Source organism: Strix uralensis, chromosome 17 (assembly GCF_047716275.1).
Source record: "Strix uralensis isolate ZFMK-TIS-50842 chromosome 17, bStrUra1, whole genome shotgun sequence".
In the NCBI taxonomy this organism is placed as follows: Eukaryota; Metazoa; Chordata; class Aves; order Strigiformes; family Strigidae; genus Strix; species Strix uralensis.
The window spans coordinates 9,363,779-9,383,596 of record NC_133988.1 but is presented as its reverse complement, the minus strand read 5'-3'; the positions used below and the strand labels follow the sequence as shown (position 1 = coordinate 9,383,596).

Here is a 19,818-nt window from a genome sequence, read left to right as displayed (position 1 = left end):
AATAAAAAATTCCCCCCAGCAGTACACTGCTGTGGATATAGAACTCTGTACTTACAAGTTTTGGAGATGTTTATAGCCCAAAAGCACATCTTACTGTCTGGGGGGTATTTTTAAAAAATCCTGTGTGCCTCACCAAGACCCTAGGGCTATCAAGAAACATTAAAGTCTCATAATTCAGAGCAACCAACATCAGAAACATGAATGAGTTCATGGTCTGAGCTGCGGTGTTGAAACAAACATGGGGTCCTTCTATTGACTGGAGAACCACTCACTGAAATATGAGCTTTGTTTTCCCAAAGCTCACACACCATTCTAGCTTCTCTGCTCATCCACTAATGTAAGCACCAGTTTGTTCCAAATGAAGTGATGAGACCTAAGCTCATGCACAACAAGCTACAATGGTTCACCCTGAGATTCCTGCTCTCCTGCACTCTGCCTCTGCATCAACTCTTCCATTCAGCCCTTTTTTACATTGATGATCTCTTAGCTACTTCAAGGAAGACATAGGCAGCATTATAAATTTTTATTCTAATTATCAGTGGCAACAAAGTTGACATCAAACATTAATGCATATGTAACATACACCATAACTGAGGGCTGTTTCAAATGGTACTAATTAGTAGGAGTCCATCAACAAGACTACAGTTGGGAACTTCCAAGAACTGAAATACTGGGGGAAGCACTGAGCTGCATGTTTCCAGTAGTATGTGCAACCTCAGCACTGAAGCAAAGCCAACAGGTCACATAATCAACAGAACGGTTACCTCAACACAGTTGTCACAGACGCTGCAGTGAGAGCAGCGTGGAGGACGGTAGAAGTGACAGGTGGCACACCATTTCATCCGTACTTGGATTCCTTTAATCTCCACATTCTTGTAGAGTGGAGCTCGGAAGTCATCATCTTTATCTTCATCTTCATCTGCTGCTCAATGCAAAACTAAAAGTTAGTGGAAATAACAGAGGGTAAAGATAAAAGCTAATCCAGCCAGTGCCTTGGATACTGGGGCACTGCACGTGCTCTCGGACTTGTCAGAGAAATAACAGAGTGGTGGAAGTGATGGACTTTCAGAACAGGTTGTCCAGGCTGCAGAACACTTCAGTGATAAGGGCTTGTTTTAGCACCTCCCGTAGGAGTGCTGTGCAGCCTTACTCACCAGGCTCTGGACAAAGAGAGGTGTTGGAGTCCTAGCCAGCATTTACAACCAGAATGAATAAGATGAGCTGCAAACTAGAGTCAAAGAGTAATGGAAATCACCCAAGCCCTTTTTGTGATCATTTCTGCTGCATGCATTTGGGATTAATTCAGTGCTAGCCTACCAGCACATAAAGAAAGAAATTACAGTGATAGATAAGAGAAAAAGTTTGTGCTAGTTCAAACCCCAAAATCAATCCAGATGACCCTGAGTGACAATTTGTTCAGCACTCTAGTGTCAGCTCACAATCATCCCAAAGACCTCTTGCCCCAGGGAGTGTGATGCCACAGTGAGATACACCATTCTGAAGCAGTCTGTGTGCTTGCGACAAGCCCTTGTACCAGTGCTCACTTCTTTAGAATATATCCCATGCTCACCTCTTCATAGCGTACCCAGAACGCTCTTGCTCTAGTAACAGTACATAACTGGGAAGATCTCACCTCTCTCAAAGGCAGCATGGTCTACTGATCTGAGCACAGGACTGGGAGTCAGGAAGTCCTGTATTCTAATTTTCTCACTCTGTGGCCTTGAGCTAGTCATTTAGCCTCTCTTTGCCATTAGTAAGATGAGGATGACAATATCGCAGTCATCTTATTAGGGACAACACGGAGGGCAGATGGTTTATCATCTCAGCTAAGCGCTTCCCTGTTTAAGAAAAGAGGCCATTTAAGAATAAATGCACAAAATAAAAGCCAGTCTGTAATAGACAAGTATATGTTGGGAAGAAAAGGAAAAAAATGAGAATGGGGTTCGTGAAAGTTCATCTTTTATTCTAGATTCCTGTGATCTTTATTTGTTTCCTTTTGACAGAGAAAATCGAAGATGTTCACATCCATTTAACACTTGGTTAAACATTATAGTGCAGCTGGCACTGGTTGACTGGCTCCAAATTAGGTGGAATTTGATAATATTGTCCCAGAGGGGCATCAATCACTGTCATTTAGTTCTATATTAAATCTTCTCTAGATGCGTTATCATGATCCAATTTCCATTGACTTCAGAGGGAGTTTCTCCCTTCACTTAGATGAGCTTGGGATCTGGCTCAGCTACAGTATTTACTTTGCAAGAGTATTCTCTGGATTAATGTTTCTGCGTGGAAGCAGAGTGCTGTACTGGCACCATTCTCTATAATTTTCCTTCATAACTAGTCAGTGGGACTCTTAGTGAAAGCTAGACTCTAAATCCCTTAGACACTTCTATAAATACAATCTGTAGGTTCTTCAATACTATTATAAACTAGCTCATGCTGTATAATACTTGTGGGCATATGAAAACAAGACACTGGGACAGTCAAACCATTTAAGCTCTTGTAAAAAAACCTGCCTATGCAGACAAAACGTCTGTACATTGCATATACCTACATGCATATAAACACACTAATCTTGCAGAATTGACACACACTTGAAGAGTTCGTATAAAATATTCACATCAAAAACATTGGAAGCCAGTTTGTAGTTGGTATCTATAAATAGCCAGCAACAAACATTGCCAGTCTCAACCCAGATCTCTAAATCAGATTTGCAAGGTAGTCCCAATTTCAGTGACTTAATACTTGCTTTCTTTTTTGTTCATTTAGTCATATTACTGGCAACTGGCTCGTACAGCACCAATACTGATTCATACCAGAAACATTCAGAGAGCCAATAAATTAAGGAATTATTAAAAAATGAGTAATGGATCTGGGAGTTTGATTCAGGCCCTCTTCAACAATCCACAAGTGAGCTGGGTTTACTTCCCCCCATAGTCCAAGTTCTATCTGCCAGAGAACCTGTAAGCTCATACGATATAGCTAGAAATGTGATTATTTCCAGCTTTCACTGATCTGAGCAGAATACATTGGCAGATGAATGTATCTTACTACACAGATTCTCATACTCTTATCCACTGACACAGGGCAGCCAAGTCTTGTGTTTTTGTATCATATCTTATGATTTTTGGTGGCTTCCTTAAATGAATCATGTGATTTCATTAGAATCTCAGCTTTTGTATTGCTTATTTGTTGTTTTTGTTTTGAAGTAAACTCGTAACTATGAGAAATGTGCTAAGAAGCTTGAAAATCAAGAAGATTAAACCTAATTTCAATAACAGAAAGCAGATAGATCTATTGTATATTCATTTTAAATCACTCCTACAATTTTTGAACTCCCTGCGCTGGCAGCTCTGCAGGCAGCGTGGGGTGGTGATAGCTTTTTTCACATGCACACTTGTGAGCTGAAATAACATCTGCTCCTCTTTCCTCCCAGCACTGGTATTTATAGTCTTTTCCATCTTTTCTTTTCCTTATCATTTGCTTCCTTCACACATCTAAACTCCTACTCCATCACTTTCTTCCAGGATGGCTTCCACCCCTTTTCTCATCCTTTCCCCACTCCCCTTGCTCCCAGACTCTTCCAGACCAAGCACATGCACAGCATAGAGATATAAGGCCACAAATGAATAGAAGGAGACAGAAGAAAGGCGAGCTGTAGGAACTCCTCTTCTTCCTGCTTTGCTCCTGACTCCCTTGTGTTAAGGGAGACGGGAAGGGAGAGAAGGTGATGAGAAAGTTTCAAAGTTTCTATTTGACTTCCTTGTGTGTTTCTCATTTAAATGCAAAGTCCAAAATAAAGAACTTGTTTGCAAAAGGAAGTTAGAGAAGTGCAAAGGAAGGTATGAATTTACAATACACTCAGTACTGATCACTCATAGGGCATGGTGAGTGCCCAGCTGCAGGCTCCAGTCTGAGGGAATGATGTTGCACAAAGATATTGCATTCCAGACTGAGATTTTCAAAACTGAACAACTTTATTCCAGCTCTCCTCCTACCAAAGGCAAAGAGCATGGATGCTTTCAAGAACCTCACACCCAACACATGTTTAACCGCTGCTATGTCTGGTGAGATGGAGGAACTAAAAAGTCCAGGAAAGCTCTTTGGAAAATCTCACTAGCATCTATCTGTACCTTTAAGCACCTAAACACTGCATCACATAATCTTGCACAAATGACTGAATCTTGCCTTTGTCTTAATTTGCCTTTACACACAATTATTTCCTTAAGTGCTGCAACACTTAATCAGTGGTTCAAAAGCTTCAGCTGAAAGGAATGGCAGACAGATGCTCATCATTAGACACTGCTACCTGGCACTTTCTATTCAAGGAAGCCAGCAGGACAGGAACATCGTTCTTGTCAGGTAGCAATTCAAAATAGATATTGAATTCAATGAATAGAGGTGAGAAAGCACAGCTTGTGGAGAGTACTGATCCCATGGCTTAGTAAGACTGCCTAGAGCAGTCTCTGCTGCAAACTGCATGTGAATAATTATTGGAAGATGGATAAAATGAGGTGATAATTCTCTCATTAGGATGTGTTAAGAGAGATAGCTGCACTGTGGTTCCCATTATAAAAGCTGAGCGATCTTTATCCTATTTAATCAGCTGTGAATCAGTACTAATTTAAACAGGCATGTCTTTCTAAATGTATACATTTTTAGACACGCTTAATTCAAGCTTTAATTATTATCTTTTTTAGTGTTCAATCCTTTTGCATTCATTTTAAGGCTTTTTGGAAGGTCTGCTTTGATGAAGCTGTTTCAGAAAGTGTAGCCTCTCCCCTCCACCATGCTCTACTACCTATTGTGAAGACAGTGACTTAAATCCAATGTGCCAGCATGACACAGGGGATGGCAATCACAATCACATCAGCCAGAAGAGCTACTCAAGGAGAACCATTCTAGGCAACCCTGTGCCCTCAACTGCCAGTCTGAGCAAGTGCAAGGACAACTGACACCTAGTTCAGAAGAGATATGGAGGGTATCCAGCATTTCACTACCATCCCTCCTCTACTGTCAGCTGAGTATTATAAATAAATAAAGTTTACAAGAAAGAATACCAGAAAAAAGAGGATTAGTCAACAAACAGTGCATTTGGATACCTGACACCTCCTTTGGTTTGGGTTTTCACATCCCACTCCCCCCAGTCCCATTCTCTGTTACCTCGTGGGAAAACTCCGGGGTCCATGAAAGTTGCCATGCTGAAGTTTGCCAGTACAAACAAAAACACGAGCCCATTGTACACTGGGATGGCTGGGGAGATGGCTTTTGTCAACCAGGGGCACCTGTGGAGAAGAGAAGTTATAGATAAGGGCTCTTCCGGCTGTAACACGTAGTCTCTTTCCATTCACCATCATCACATAGAGAAGCAGTCTCGCCCCCTCCCAACCAGCCATGCAGCAAGGCTGAATTTGCAATTTAACAACAGAAATTTCCATAAAGCCAGTTTCAGTGATCTAAAGTACATTACAGACATCCTCTGTAAAGCTGCTTTGTTCCACAGCACAGAAAGCACGAATTGTTCACATGGCTCATAGGGCTTTGCAACCCTACTGCCTTATTTGCAACCTGGCATTTTGCTTCTCTGTGTAAAAGCTTCATCCCATTGTTGCATTTCTGTTTACCTTCTATATAGCCTTGTTACAGTTGGTGTTACTTTCAATTTTCACTGGTGTAAAGCAGAATAGGATTCTTAAACCACTGATCTCCACAGCAGGTACAAAGAGAAGCACACCCACTTCTCACTACACTTCCCTGAGTGGTTTTCAATTCCAAATGATACTCAGAACCAACACTACAAAATCTCTCCTTGAGGGAAAGTTTAGTCAGACCGAGCATGTGCTCTGCAAGTGTCAGCAGAATCTAAGAATGCAATATCGAAAAGAAAGTGGATGGCTCCTGCCATGTGAACACCAGAAAAGCTTGCTGCCCACCTGGCGAATGCAACCAAGAGGAACTGAAGACAAAGGATAAAGGAGAAAAAGTAGGAGACTTTGGAAAGAGGATGGTGAAATGCCTGTTATAGGAAAACTGTTCTAATTGCAAAGAAGAATACTTCCTACCAGCAGAGAAGGGCAGGACCAAGGCAGAAAACAGCCTATCTTACAGGCAATTTTACCCAATAAAAAGCAGTTATTCACTCAGCCATTTCAGCCTCTCTAAAGCTTATCACTAAACACTAGACCAAATCTACTTCTCTGTTCTACATAAAGAGGTTCGGTGTTAAAGGGTTGCTGAGGGGAAAAATCTGATCAATCTCATGAATCTTGCAAATAAATAATGAAAAATGTGGGACAAAGAATCTCTTTAAAAAAACTAAGACCCCTGACTGAGTGGCTCCTTAGATTTCCACCTGCCTTGACAGTCAGGGACTCCTCCAAAGCTGCTAAGCAGACAGCCATTCAGCAGCAATACCTTGCTGCCATTAGCATAAATCATATATTGGCCCACATTTTCTGGATTGTATTTTGCCTGAATTACATCTACGGTTGAATCTGGTTGTCTGCCAGGCTGAAGCCTGTGGAGAGAAAGTAAAAACAACAAACAAACAGCCTTCTCCCAAATCTAATTCTCACTGGTTTTGCTACTGATATGCTGTTTTGAACAGCTGAGAATGGCATTATTGATCTCAAAAGGACACTGTTAAACATGCTCTTGTGGCCAGCATTAGAAGGGCACCACGTTTTCTCCTCCCATTTCTTTGTGAGCAGGCAGCAAGAGATTGTTTTGCACTCCCCTTCTCTTCACAGCCTGGCTTTTAACATTGCACTGCTGCAAACTGCTTTTAAAAGGGACGGTTCCTTGTGTGTGCTTCAATCAGGCTGGCCTGAAGCAAGTGAAAGATGGACAAATCCTACCCAGGTGAATGAACTGTAAAGCCGAGAGCAAGATATGTCTGTGGCCGGGGCCAAACCTCCCAACTGACTAGGGAAGAAGGAAAAAATAAATCTCACTTGAGTAAGCACGCTTTGCTATAGCCCACAGAGTGGGAGCAGAAGCACGAGGTTTCCCTTGGGACTGGTCTTAGTAGGGAGAGGCTCAGGAAATTAACACCTATTAAGAGAATAGGAAAGGGCTGAGAGTTCAGGGGAGGAGAGCTGCATTTCTCTGTGTTTCTCTTACATTTGGGATCTTATCCAGGTGGTCATGGAGCTTGGGTAAAGAGCAGATCTTGTAGAAGAGAAAGCTCATGGAGATGAACTAGCTCAGACAGACCCAGCTGAAGACAGCTTGACTCCATGAGATACCCTAAGACCCTTATGTTTCCCAGGAACTGGAATTTCAAGATGCAGCAAGGCCACACTGACTTGCTGTCATGCTCAGTTTTCCTCAAAGCAGCTGCCGATGACTGAAAACCAAAGCAAGGCAGAAGTTTCTCACTTGCCATGAAATGTGCCGCAGTGACCTTGCCAAGCAAGCTGCAGGTCTGTCACTAACAACAGTTTCTGCCAGATCCTTTGGCGGAAAGCAAAAGAAATCCTGAAATAAGCAGTTATAGAATGAATTCTACCCAGGGAAGGGTTCTTCCCTCTAAATTATAGTAAAATTAGATTCAGTAATGGGCATGACTGACTTAATTTCTTCCCATGAAGAAATTGCCTACACAGAAAGATTATGAAGTTACCCACTGCTTGTCAAGCATGGAGGAGAGATTTCCTTGGCAGTAAAGTCAAGTAAGTTGGCAAATCAAGGGACAGGAAACCCTTTCTTACAGACAACTAGTTACTCAGAACAAGATTATAATGAGAGAGACTGTCTCAGATAATTAATGTAAGCATTTGTTAATGTTCTCATTTGTGATTTACTTTGTCATGTTCCCAACAAATACATCAAATTACTAGGAAAAACTTTAGCCATAAGCTAGCTAAACTGAACAGCTCATTTAATGGGTAAATAGTGTATCTGAAAATACATCACGGAAGTTGAAATAAAGGATAGAGTGAGTCATTGTGCATATTAGCCAGAAGGTCTGTTCACAATCCTTCCATTTTTTCCTCTCAGAATCTTTATGCAGAATCACAGATTACATAAAATTAGATGGGACAAAAGGGGCCTCATTTGTAAACTAGACTGACCGATAGAAACAGATGGGGAGATCAAGTCCTGGCTCATAACTGTAAATAGGTCTGAAAAAGAGAGTAAAATTGCTACTAGGATTCCCAAAAATGATGCATCCTCCCTATCCCTCTCCCCTAATGCACACATAGTTTTAGGCAAAGTAACAGAAATTCTAATCCAAGTCTGGCAGGTGGTTTTATCACTAATCCATCATGCAAAAGTCTGGCTTCTGACCCTCTGCGCTCTCTGCCTCAAGAAGGAAGCTGCAGAAATATCTGAGCACAACCTGTAGTGAGTTTCTTTTTACTTTGTGCATATCTTCTCTCCAGGAGATCTGCTTCCAGCAGCAGTAACACTGATCTATGGGACAAATCTAGCTGAACTTTTCAGTTGCTTTTTCTAATAGAAGTTGTTATGTATCTAGATAAACCACACATGGATTCAAAGCCTTCTTTGTTCAGTGAACCCAAAATTTCAAGACGCTACAGTCTCGTGTCTTCAACTCATCTCACAGAGGAATTACATAGCATGAAGGGTACCACAAATTTTATTGTGCCATATAAATTAAGTAGAGACAACAGCAGCGTATAGTCCCCTAATGGAGCACCACCACCAGATTCTTCTGAGAGAAAAACTAAACCCCAGATTTCTGATGTGCACTGAGATCTAGGAGCAAAACCACCAAATCCTAACCCAGAGCTTTTCTATTACAGCTTAATTATTGTCAAAGAAAGCTGCACCTGTTGTGTTTGCTGGAGCACCTGCAGAATCACTGTCACTGCAGAAATCCAAGGCAATATTCTTGGACAACCAAAAAGTTAAGTGATGGAACACAGCACCAGATGTGCTATGACTTGCTTTTTGCATAAGCAGCTAGACATGCCTCACTTGGCATATCTACAGTTCAGAAGACTCTCCATTCCCCATGGCCATTATTCCTCACTCCACAATCAATGTTTAAATTCAAGGTATTTATGAAAATAAATGTACGACGGGTGCTCTATTCCAAGTTAGTTTGGATTCCTCACTTGAACCAGGAGACCTGAAGGATAATATTGCTACTGTTCCGGGTATCAGCCATGCTACATCAAGAACTGCTCAGGAGAGAAAGCTTCAATGGTTTTGTTTACTGTAGAAATTAAGAGCCAGCACACGCCACCATGGCATACTAGAGATAATTATGGATCTCAAATTCTTCTGAACGAAGCACACAATTACACAGGCAGCATTTTCCTGATAATTATACTTCTCCGACACAGAGTGATTCTGCTCATAACTCAGAGGAGAGTAATTCAGGATGACAGATTTAATCTCTTTTATCCTATTTACTCTTGAAACCCTATCCTAATAAAATGGAGAGTTAAAAAGATTAACAAATAGGATGACACAACTTGCTAGGTGTCAGATAGACTTATGCATCATCAGCTGCCTTCCTCTGCTAAACTAAACAACAAATAATCCTTTCTGCTTTTTTGCTTGGTACTTTGTAGCAAGACATGTTTGCATCTTATAATTATAGTTCACCTATAATTAAGTAATTGAATAGGACATTTTTTCTTGAATCCTGCACTAAATTAAGATTTGATGGTTTTCATTAAAACCTTACACATGCTTGAAGAGGCAGTAGGCCATAGAGAATGAAGCCTGGGATTTCAAGAAGTGAGTTTTAGTCTTGGCTCTGACATTGGTTTGCAGAATGAAAGCCATCTGCTTCCCTCCTCCGCCCCAGTGAGGCCTTTTGCCAATGAGACGCGAACCACAGAGGGGAAGGGATCACCTGTCATTTTGCAAATCTCAAACCACCTCTGTTAGGGCCAGGCTGGTGGCCCTGGTGTTCGCTTGCCTGGAACCCAGCTCCAGACACCCACCACCCTCTCCTGAACTGGGCAGGGGTGAGGCATACAACTTCTGCTCACAGGCTGCTGTGGGAGGATGTGTCTGTGATTTACCTAGGAAACAAGGTCAGTGGTTCATTTTACACTCTGCTTGGAGCACAACAAGCACGTGTGTGCACAGACTCCCTCGGGGTGCTGGGTGCCTGGAGGCCAGAGATGAGGAGCACAACATGGAGCAGGAGGCTATAACCCTTCTCTTTCTAACAGAAAGACAGTGAAATCTGCTTGTGTAGCACACAGAGATGTGTGAACCTCAGGAGTACAGACAGGCACCCAAACTTTGGATATTTACCCACACCAAATAAGAAGACCCTGAGGATTGTCTATTTGGCTGCTCAGCTGCACCTAATATTTGATCTGAGATTACCACACATCCTTCCCCTCAGTCTCAAACAGATGGCTGATATGCAACAAAACAATTTATTTCTGCACAAATCACAAGGCATGGGTTTATAACACGTGAAAGAAAGCATCTCTTAACTTGAATCAACTTCGTCTGCCATTAGAGTGGTAAAACAGTAACATGAAATAGCTGATTCAGTGCATGCAAGTAGAAGAAGCTCAGTGAAGTAGGGACTAATTAGATAAGAGGGGTCAACAAGCAAACATAATTTGACTAAGCACTGGTACTAATTTCACTGAAAACTTTCAAACTGTGTCCATAAGTTTACAGCAGCCTGTCCTGATTTGATTCCTCTCCACCAGTTTCTAGCCAAACCCTGACTGTTAAGAACATGTACCAGTTTGGGTACTGTAAAATCCATGTAAACAATTTCTAATCAGCACCAGATCTGACCAAAGACTTAACATTTCTAACAGTACCCTGATACGCAGCAACCCTGGGAGCTGGACGCAGCATCCTGCGCTGCCCAAAAGCTGCCCTACCCTGAAAGGCACAACAGTCTGGATGGCTGAGATGGTATGTCAGAGAAGAGACAGGTACACAGAGGTGAAAGTCCTCCAAATCCAGCACTGTACCAGCTGGACTATAAATGAAAGGGCTATCAACTGACTGATTCTGAACACCCACATTTTAGAAGAATTTGGAAAGAGATGTAAACATTGTACCTTAAAGCCCATTCCACCAGTGTGTATGTAGGACAGAGAAAGTGCAAGACAGCACCCTGAACGCTGTACATCGCCCAGTGTGCATGACAGAGCAGAAAAGGGCAGAGATCTCTTAGGCTTTAGAAGTGAAAATCTAACACTTTTCTCACATATCCCAGTCTGGGTGAGATTTTTCCATTTATATGCTCTTTCCTACCCTGAAATCACAGAAAAGTACCTTTCTGGAATAGTAACAGAAGAAAAAAGAGAAAGCTCATTTGCCATTTTTTGTCACTACCAAAGATAGCTTGGAGATTATTGTACATCTAAAAATATTTTCTGAGGTGCTAAGACATCTGCAGGTTTAACAAGGCATCACTAGAAACAGTCAGGAGAGAATGTATCTGAGTGTCATAACCAACATGAAACAAAACGGCAGGTCTTGTGAAAATAGCAGGAGGTTCAGGATAAGCCACATCCTTTGCTCAGCTCTGCCACATCAGATTTTGATAAATGAACTAATTTCTGCACCATATCTTACTCACTGGCAAGACTGCAGATAATATATTGTTGCCATAGCACTACACCCTCACTGTGAGTACAGCAGTTGTACTGATAGAAAGTGATATCAAAGTAAAGGATAACAAATCCGAGTGTTACATAAAAATGGGAAAAGGAGAAGTAAATACTGGAGAATTTACTACTGAAAAACAGAAACTGATGAGAGCAGAGTGCCACATGGAACAGCTCATGCTGGTGGTAAGTGGGAGATACCAAAACATCTACCCTGGGTTTCCAGGTGCAGTTATCCATCACAAGAGACAAAAAATCCCCCCAACTCCTCCCACCAAAACCCTCATGAATTGCATGAGCCCCTTCCTAATTTGAAGTATAGCTGAACACTAGAGGCAGAGGTTCAAATCCATCACCTGCATAACTGTGTTTAATTATTCACAAGAAATGTGCTGGGCTGAAATTCACTCAGGTTTAACAAGAGCTGATGGGGTTTCAGTGAACTTTCCATTACACTCTGGACTCTGTCCAAAGGGTAGTGGTTCATGTCTGGCAATGTACAGATCAGAGGAGCTAAATCAATTAATAAGTCAACTTGAGACATAATGGTCCTTGGTGAAAAGTCTTATCTAGGCTATACATCACCGCCAAAGTAAAATACACTCTACCCTTTTCACAAAGCTTCTTGAAAGCTCTGGAGCATGTTCCCTTCGTCCCTCTTTAAACAGTCTCCAAGTATGTGAGAGAAGACGCTATTGTCATGTGAATTGATGTGGGAGAAATATAGAGAAGGAACAAGAATATCAATAACCAATTATGAGTGAGACAACAACAAGGGTAAACATATCCATCATCATCATCCTCAAGTTCAGAAGCCATCCAGCCATCCCAGACCTATTGCACAGGCAGAGATTGACCCTGCAGCCAGGACATACGCTTACGAGCTACACAAACAACATGGCTTTCCATCACCTGCGTGGTGAGCAGACAGGACTGGATCATGCTGGAGTCAATGCACATGCTTGCAGAATGCTCTTGGCATGCTCAGTAGCTGCGGGGAGCCCAGAAACCTGGTAGAGCACCAGTACATTCACCATACAAGTAGCAAAGACATCGGTTACTGCTGGGAGCTGCATTCAGTTGCTCACAACAGCAGGGCTTGGGCAGGCAGGGGCTGGGCTCATTTGCACATACAGATCAAACCTGCAAAATCCTTCTTTACACAGTGCTTTGAAATTTGCATTGTCCTGCAGTGAATTAAGGACCTACACAGAGCCGGTTAGCACTTACTGACATACAAGAAAGCCCAGGACAGAGTTTTTGTTTTGATATACTTGTAAAAGACTATGCTGTAACAGTGTAGCATCACTTGAAATGCCCAGGTTTTCATTTGCACCTCAAATTGAAGGCATTCATTGCACATTGATTCTAGGGTATATATAGGCTGGATTTCAGAGTACACAATAACATTTTTCTATTACGAGAAGGTTAATGCTCACATCAAAGCAAGACAGTAGGTCTTCACGGCACTTCAAGTATCTAATGGGCTGCAAGCAGAGTCACCCTGAGCAGCAATAAACCCTCTGGCGCCTCATGGAAAGGAGCTGATTGCCAGTGCACGGGCAAATCAGAGCGGACTCTGAGTGCAGGCTACAGAGTGCACAGATCCAGAGACAAAACCCCTTATGTGAAGCTCCTGGGTTTGCTTTCTCAGCCCTGGACTTTGCAAAGCCTAAAATGCCACACAAGCTGGGAGAGGCAAGTGTAATCCAGGGCTTCTCAAATATGCACCAACCTTCTATCAGTACCATGCTGAGCAGCTGGAACCAAACCTCACTTTTTCCAAGAGCTAATAAGAAAGCCGAGTGTATTGGTCATGACAGAAGAGGACAGTAAGAAGCCACTGCAAAATAACCACAGCAGGAGAGACACTAGTTGCCCTGTCACATTGAAAGTTTTAAATCCATTTGGTTAGAAAAAGAAGGAACTGCTGCCCAGTAACATTCCTTTGCAGTTCTGTCTGCATATGGCTGGCCACCAGCATCTCTGTACTGCAACAGCTGAATGGCTTCCAGCCCGTTCCAAAACTCACATAAGGGAATTATCAAGCCACAGAAACCTTGCTAAATGGGAAATCAGAGAATTACCTCCAAAAGATGCTGTATGAACCAGTAACTCATAACACAGTTGAGTTCTCAATGCACGTGGCTGCACTGCCCTCAGTCTGTGCTCCCATGTGCACCACTTCCAGCAACAGAGTTCAGCTGCCCAGCACAGTGTCCAGGGAGGTCAAAAGATACTTCTCAGTGTCTGAAAGGGATACACATGCTACACAAGCTGAGTTCTTCCGTGCATTTTTGAAGACGCCACGTGAAATGCAAACTTGTGCTTCTAAACATCAGGATTATTCAATTAATACCACATCTACTATAGAAGTGCTAAAAAGAGACAGCCCCTCATCTTGAGTCCACCAGAGTCCCATTGCCCTGAGTAATGAAGAACACAGTTTATTTGGGTTTTATACCACTAGTGATCCTCATGACCTTTCCAGACCTCTCAGCAATCTGTAACCCAAGTTTTTGTTGGATAGATGGAATTGCACTTGCCAGATCCCATGCCTCTCTGATGGAAAAAATGCACAGGATAGGTGAAGGCTGTTCTCCAGGGATTTTCCTATTGTCCTCACCACTCATGAATCCAACAGCAATGCAGAAAGGTGAGATGAGCTGCTCCTACAGAAATGCTTTTTAAAATAAATTCAAATTATCAGCTGCCTAATTCAGACACACCTGAGGTGATCCCAGCTACTGGCACAGAATGATTTGTACAGACTTTTCTCACTGTATTTCCCAACCACATACTGGCAGAACACATCTAGTACACATTCAGTGTGATATTCATGAGATAGTGGTGTAGTGGAAGCAAAGTAGCTCATTATAAGTATGGTGTGATGAGAGAGAGAAACAGGTAAAGAAATATGAGATAAGGAGGGAGGTGGTGACATCAGTGAAAAGATATAGTATATATCACCCTTATTGAAAAGTTAATTTGACTTTTTAGATACTCCTTTTCCACATGAGCTCAGTAGAAAGAAATTAAATTTCACAAGATACCATCCCTTTACAGATACTAGGGAAATTACTTAACTAAAAGACAGCATCTATTAGATTAAAGTATGTGCCACTTAAATTAACAATGAGCCAATATGCATAAGAAACGTTCAATATGAGTTCTGAACTCTGCGATTATGTCCTCAGTGGATTAGCAGAGAATGGGGTACCATAATGTGCTTTCCAAAATGCAGAAAAGGGAGAAAGATGAAAAGCAGAGGACACCAGCAGAGACAGCCCAGGTGTCTGAGCTTAATCCTGGACACCCTGGGTGTCAGGGTGCCCGTCACGGGTCTGCATCAGAGAGCAAGCTGCCTTGTTAACACTCTGCATTGAAAAGAGCTGCAGGGGCTCCTTGGGGTAGTGGACACTAGTAGGGAATATTTTATTGCAGGACCTTCTCTCTCTACCACACGTACCACTTGCTTCATGAACTGGCAATGAGATGCCAGCAGGCCCTGTCAGGGATGTTGCATGGCCTGAGCTGGAAGGACATGAAGGACCATCCAGCTGCAGGCGAGGTCTGACACTGCCGCCACAATTCAGGTGTTTGGGGAGGGCATGTACCCCAATATCCAGCAGGCTCTGACAAATCTGCCAGCTGCTCTTTGCAGTGCTGGGGCTGAGACTTTGCAATGCTGAGACTTGTACAAAGAAGGAAAAGGAAAATCCTGTGAGGCTGGTAATAGCAGTTAAATTTCTTCCATGACTTGAGAGAACTGTTCAGGAAATTTACAACTAATTTAGACCAGAGGTTCTTGCAGACTTGTCTGGATCATGTACTGACTTTGAAATCCGGAAACAGTACCTGTCCATGGCCTGAATAACACGCTTCAGAGCTGCTAGGCAAGTTCTTTTATCTATGCACTAGCTTGCTTATGCAGGGAAAGGAAGCCAGTCCTAATTTGAACTCTCTTGTTTGAAGATTTCTAGACACATATGCAGCAAAATTACTGCAGCTATTGCAAGGTTTCCCTGTATGAACTGGAAAGATTAGGGATTTCATATTTTACAGAAGAGATGAACAAAACAAAGAGATAGAGGTACCTCTATTGCAAATAGATACAGAAGATAGGGTAGAAAGTATAAACATTCTCATATATCAAGTATTGGGCAAATATATAATAATAAAACAAAAACCTCTCTTAGAATCCCATCTTTAATTTCCCTCTGGAATATTCTCCCAAAGGGGTTTTATGGAAACCTGACCTGGGAGCGTGACATTTACATACCTTATTCTCACTACACTGAAAAAGCACATTTGCATAGCTGGTATAAGGGGGCCCTAATATATTAAGATTTTAAGCGGGGGGAGAAAAAATAAAAATTACTTTAGCTGAGATTTAAGAAAAGAAAAATGCAAGAGACCTTCATGCTTCAACCTATAAAACAAACTTTGCATTTGGGAAGAACATGCCCCTGTTGCCACCTGCTTTGGGACTTTTCACCCCTTCTCAAGCCACCAGCTGGTACCAGCCACCTCTTGAGACAGGACATCAGAGGAGAATCATCAGTGATTCAGTCTATTTTGGCAACACCTTTACTTATAAACTGGAACAGACCTAACAACTGTGGCCAAGGTAATAAAACAGAACAGGACATATTCTCCAATTCAGCACCCTGCTATCACAGACACCATGGGTACCACCTCGCCTAACCATGCACTGTTCTGAAACCAAGCAACGTTTTATACATGAGGTCTTTTCTCTGCAGGATGGATGCCAGCAACAGCAGGGCAGAATTGGGGTCCTCCCAAACCAGTTCACAGCCCCTTTCTGCTGGAGGAATGTGACTATTTCAGGGCACAAGGACACAGCCGAAAAATCCTCATTTCTTCCAGCAGAGGGTAGTGGGACACACCAGCCAGCAAGCAAACGTGTAAGATTATATTGCAAGCAAGAGATGTATGCAGCTCAAAACAAAACCAAGGGTGCAATAACAATAATAAAACAAAATGACACTGCTTAGCCCAGTGGAAATGTTACAGAACTAAATGCATTCATCAAATGCAGAAACGCATCAAACTTCAGCTTGTTCTCATTATCTCCACCCTTCCCCAGTAACATCATCACCTTCATTCCCCTTTCTAGTTTTGGGAAGGAACACCCCCAGGCAGCAGCAGGGTCAGAACAGCCTTTTCTTGAACGTCTCTACTAGAAATTTGTCTTATCTTTCCCTCTATGAAGCTATTCTCCTTTCCTTGAGTCTCCCAAAGAAATCACTGAATAACTTTCAGGCTCCATTTCCTCTTTTCTCCCTCCCATCATCCTGTTGCTAAATTAAATGACTGAGCAGCAACATACATGTCCTCATGCAGCAGAGGAACACGGTGATATTGCAGCTTTAATGTGGGTCTGTGGCAACGCAAAGGCATTCTCAGGCGCCTCCATGGGTCTTGCAGCCCACGGGCAGATCTGCAGACAGATGTCCCAGGCTCAGAGGCAAAGGTGACACATCCAGGAGATTCACAGCTGTTCCCATGCACTCTCTCAACAGATACCACAAAGAGCCACTAAGGTAGAAGCACAACCACAGTCTTCTCAAACTACTAAATGACTGTGACCCCTTGGTTTAGATTAAGCATTTCCAATTTTCACAGCACAAACCAAACCCTAGTCCCAAGCCTCCCCTGCCCGCACATCAACAACTGCAACATCTCTGCTCACCATCTAACAGGATTAGGGCAGGCTTCTGGAGGGAGCTTCTCCTGCAGGTGAAATCTTATTACAGGACTTATCAAAGAACAAAAATGCTTTTGGGGAGCAATAAAAACCCAAAACAATCCACAGTGACTGTCACATTAACAGTCATCTTTTTCTTTAAATGATGAAACCTAGCATCACCATCTCAGGTCTAAATGTTTCTGTCAGCTTGGACAAAATATAAAGGAAGTCTTCCAATATTTGTTTTGGTGCATAGGTATTCAATTCAGGTTGACACAAAACAAAATTACTTTGCTTAGAAAACATCCTAAGAGACCACAGCATCTTAATTACAGAGACAGGGAAATGGGATTCGGCCTGGCATATAGATTTGTTTCTTGCTAATTCCACTCTAAAGTACAACAAGGGGGGGATCTCATCAGCAGCCCTGATGGCAGGGGGAAGTGTCATTGCTTTACTTGTGTATTATTTGCTCTATCCCAAACCCCATAATTTTTAAAGACAGCAGAGTCGTTGCTCACATCCTGCAGTGGACATAGGGTAGCTGTTTTCCCTACTAATACCTCAGTATTCACTAAAAGCCTACAGGTTTTGTGATTTTGGGGTGTGTTTTTTTGAAAGAACCACAAAGTTATCAGAAAAGGTACAATTATGCTTTGGGCCTGATGAACTAAAAATCTTTCCAACTCTGTTGCCTTAATTTAGGAACATAAACCAGGATTACAACTACCAAAGATGCATTAACAAAGCTTAATACACTCCTGAGTCAAAATGGGACAATTAGCAGCTCCTGTACCAAAATAGAAGACTATGAAAATGGCATATGTGTCACCATCTGCTAACGATATGCAACAGGCAAACCAATTCAGGAAAAGAAAAAAGAAAAAAAAAAAAAAACAGTTTCTTGATGAAACTTGTTCCCATTTCCAAGAATCAAAGCGAATATTCAGTTTAAGCATTACACTTTCCAGATTCCCAGCTGGGACCAGAATGAGAAGCGTCAAGCATCTTATGATTTAACTGTTGAGAAATTTCCAGGCCAAACTTTCAAGCAAGAGGTTTGGCTACAGATCTGAACTGTGGGTTGTTTTGTCTGTGGAGTTCTACCATTGCTTCCAATAGCAATAGTCAGCATTAGTATGCGTACTCTTTAAATACCCACTTGCTCCTGAACTTTGCTGAAGTTCATAATTCATGCTTTTTTCCCCTTGATTTAACTTAAAGAGTAGGGACCATCATTTTGCTTTTCAGAAAAATATGAACATTTACTTCTTGCTGAACAGTTGTCACAGTGTAATGAAAATACTGTTCAGTTTTTCTGAATGAGCCTCTTATCCCTCTTGCCCTTCCTCCTTCAAATATTTCCTGAAAATCATATGCCACAAGCAAACTAGTTTTGGCTTACACTAGAAAATGTCTTAAACTCTGGGATACCTTACTTCCCTTTACATTCCTCTTCAACAGCAGTCTACCACAATGGTTAGGGGAAGTGTGGAGCTGCACATCACCGAAGAATAGCCACAGAGACATAAGCAAAACTTGCAAAGTTAGAACTGTGCTTTCGCCTCCTTTGATTTGAGGAGGGAAAAATAAATAATAAAAACAAAATCAGAGTATCTTAGTCACTACAGTCCTTTTCTGAAGTGGTTTTATAAATTTGTTACATGACACAAACAGCTCCAATCTTCCTGGTCTCTGTCACTGTCAAAATTTTTGGTAGTGGTTTTGGGTTTTTTTTTAACATGACTACTGGAAAATCTAAGCACAGAGGTACAATTCATATTCTGAAGAAAACTTTGAAGAAAACTTATAACTTCTCAAAATGTAGCACACCGTACCTGACTCCAAAGGGCAATAATATGGTAAAAATGAACCATGTTCTGGGAAGTTAAATCCCTGAAGTACCCTTTGGTGAATATGAAAAGCAATTTCTTTTTCAGAGCCAAAAAAGTCCCTTTTTCATGTCTTAATTCCAGGATGCACATTTGAATCCTACCACTGGACTCAAAAAAGGCTCTTTTAAATTTACCTGAAGATGTACAGTCAGGTAGCTAGTGTAAGTCGAGGGTTATTTTTTTCACCAGTTTGCCTATATATTCCACAATTCAGCAAATCTTTTACTCTGGGAACACCTCACCTTTAACATTAGCTGTCCTCCCTCAGCAGTGTTGGGAAGTTTTCCTTTTAAAAGAATGCAAAGATATGTCAATAAAAATTAATTGGAAAGTGTTATAGCCAGTCTCAAGAGAAGTTCACCAACTAGCGGTAGACACGGAATTACTGAAAGAATGGATGAAATCAGTGATTATCAGCAACAGACTAGTAAATCCTTAAATGAAGAGATTTACACTGCTGCAGGTTGGGCATGAAGATGCAGATGTGGAGTGGGGCTCATCCTCTTCCTCATCTTCTATCACAGCAGCCCTTCCCAAAGCTTCTCACTTGCAATATTTATACCTAATTTTCTGACATGCTTACAGGCCTGTTTCCATACATTACAGTTAGGAAAAGAGCCTTCTACATTGCTTGTTC

General features: G+C 41.9%; 1 protein-coding gene across 3 annotated transcripts in view; it reads right to left on the bottom strand.

Annotated features, from left to right (window-relative positions):
* ZDHHC8 (zDHHC palmitoyltransferase 8) overlaps positions 1-19,818 on the bottom strand; it is a 121,756-nt gene that overhangs the window by 24,347 nt on the left and 77,591 nt on the right. For 2 of the 3 annotated variants that reach the window (XR_012631318.1, XM_074887355.1), the window contains exons 2-3: positions 5,164-5,285; positions 765-922 (exon numbers count right to left, since the gene is read on the bottom strand). Coding sequence is in view for 2 of the 3 variants with exons in the window: in XM_074887355.1 (XP_074743456.1) it covers positions 765-922; positions 5,164-5,285 (280 nt within the window). In the remaining variant the exon portion in view is untranslated. The remainder of the gene's footprint in view (positions 1-764; positions 923-5,163; positions 5,286-19,818) is intronic. The other variant, XM_074887357.1, reaches the window with a different exon arrangement.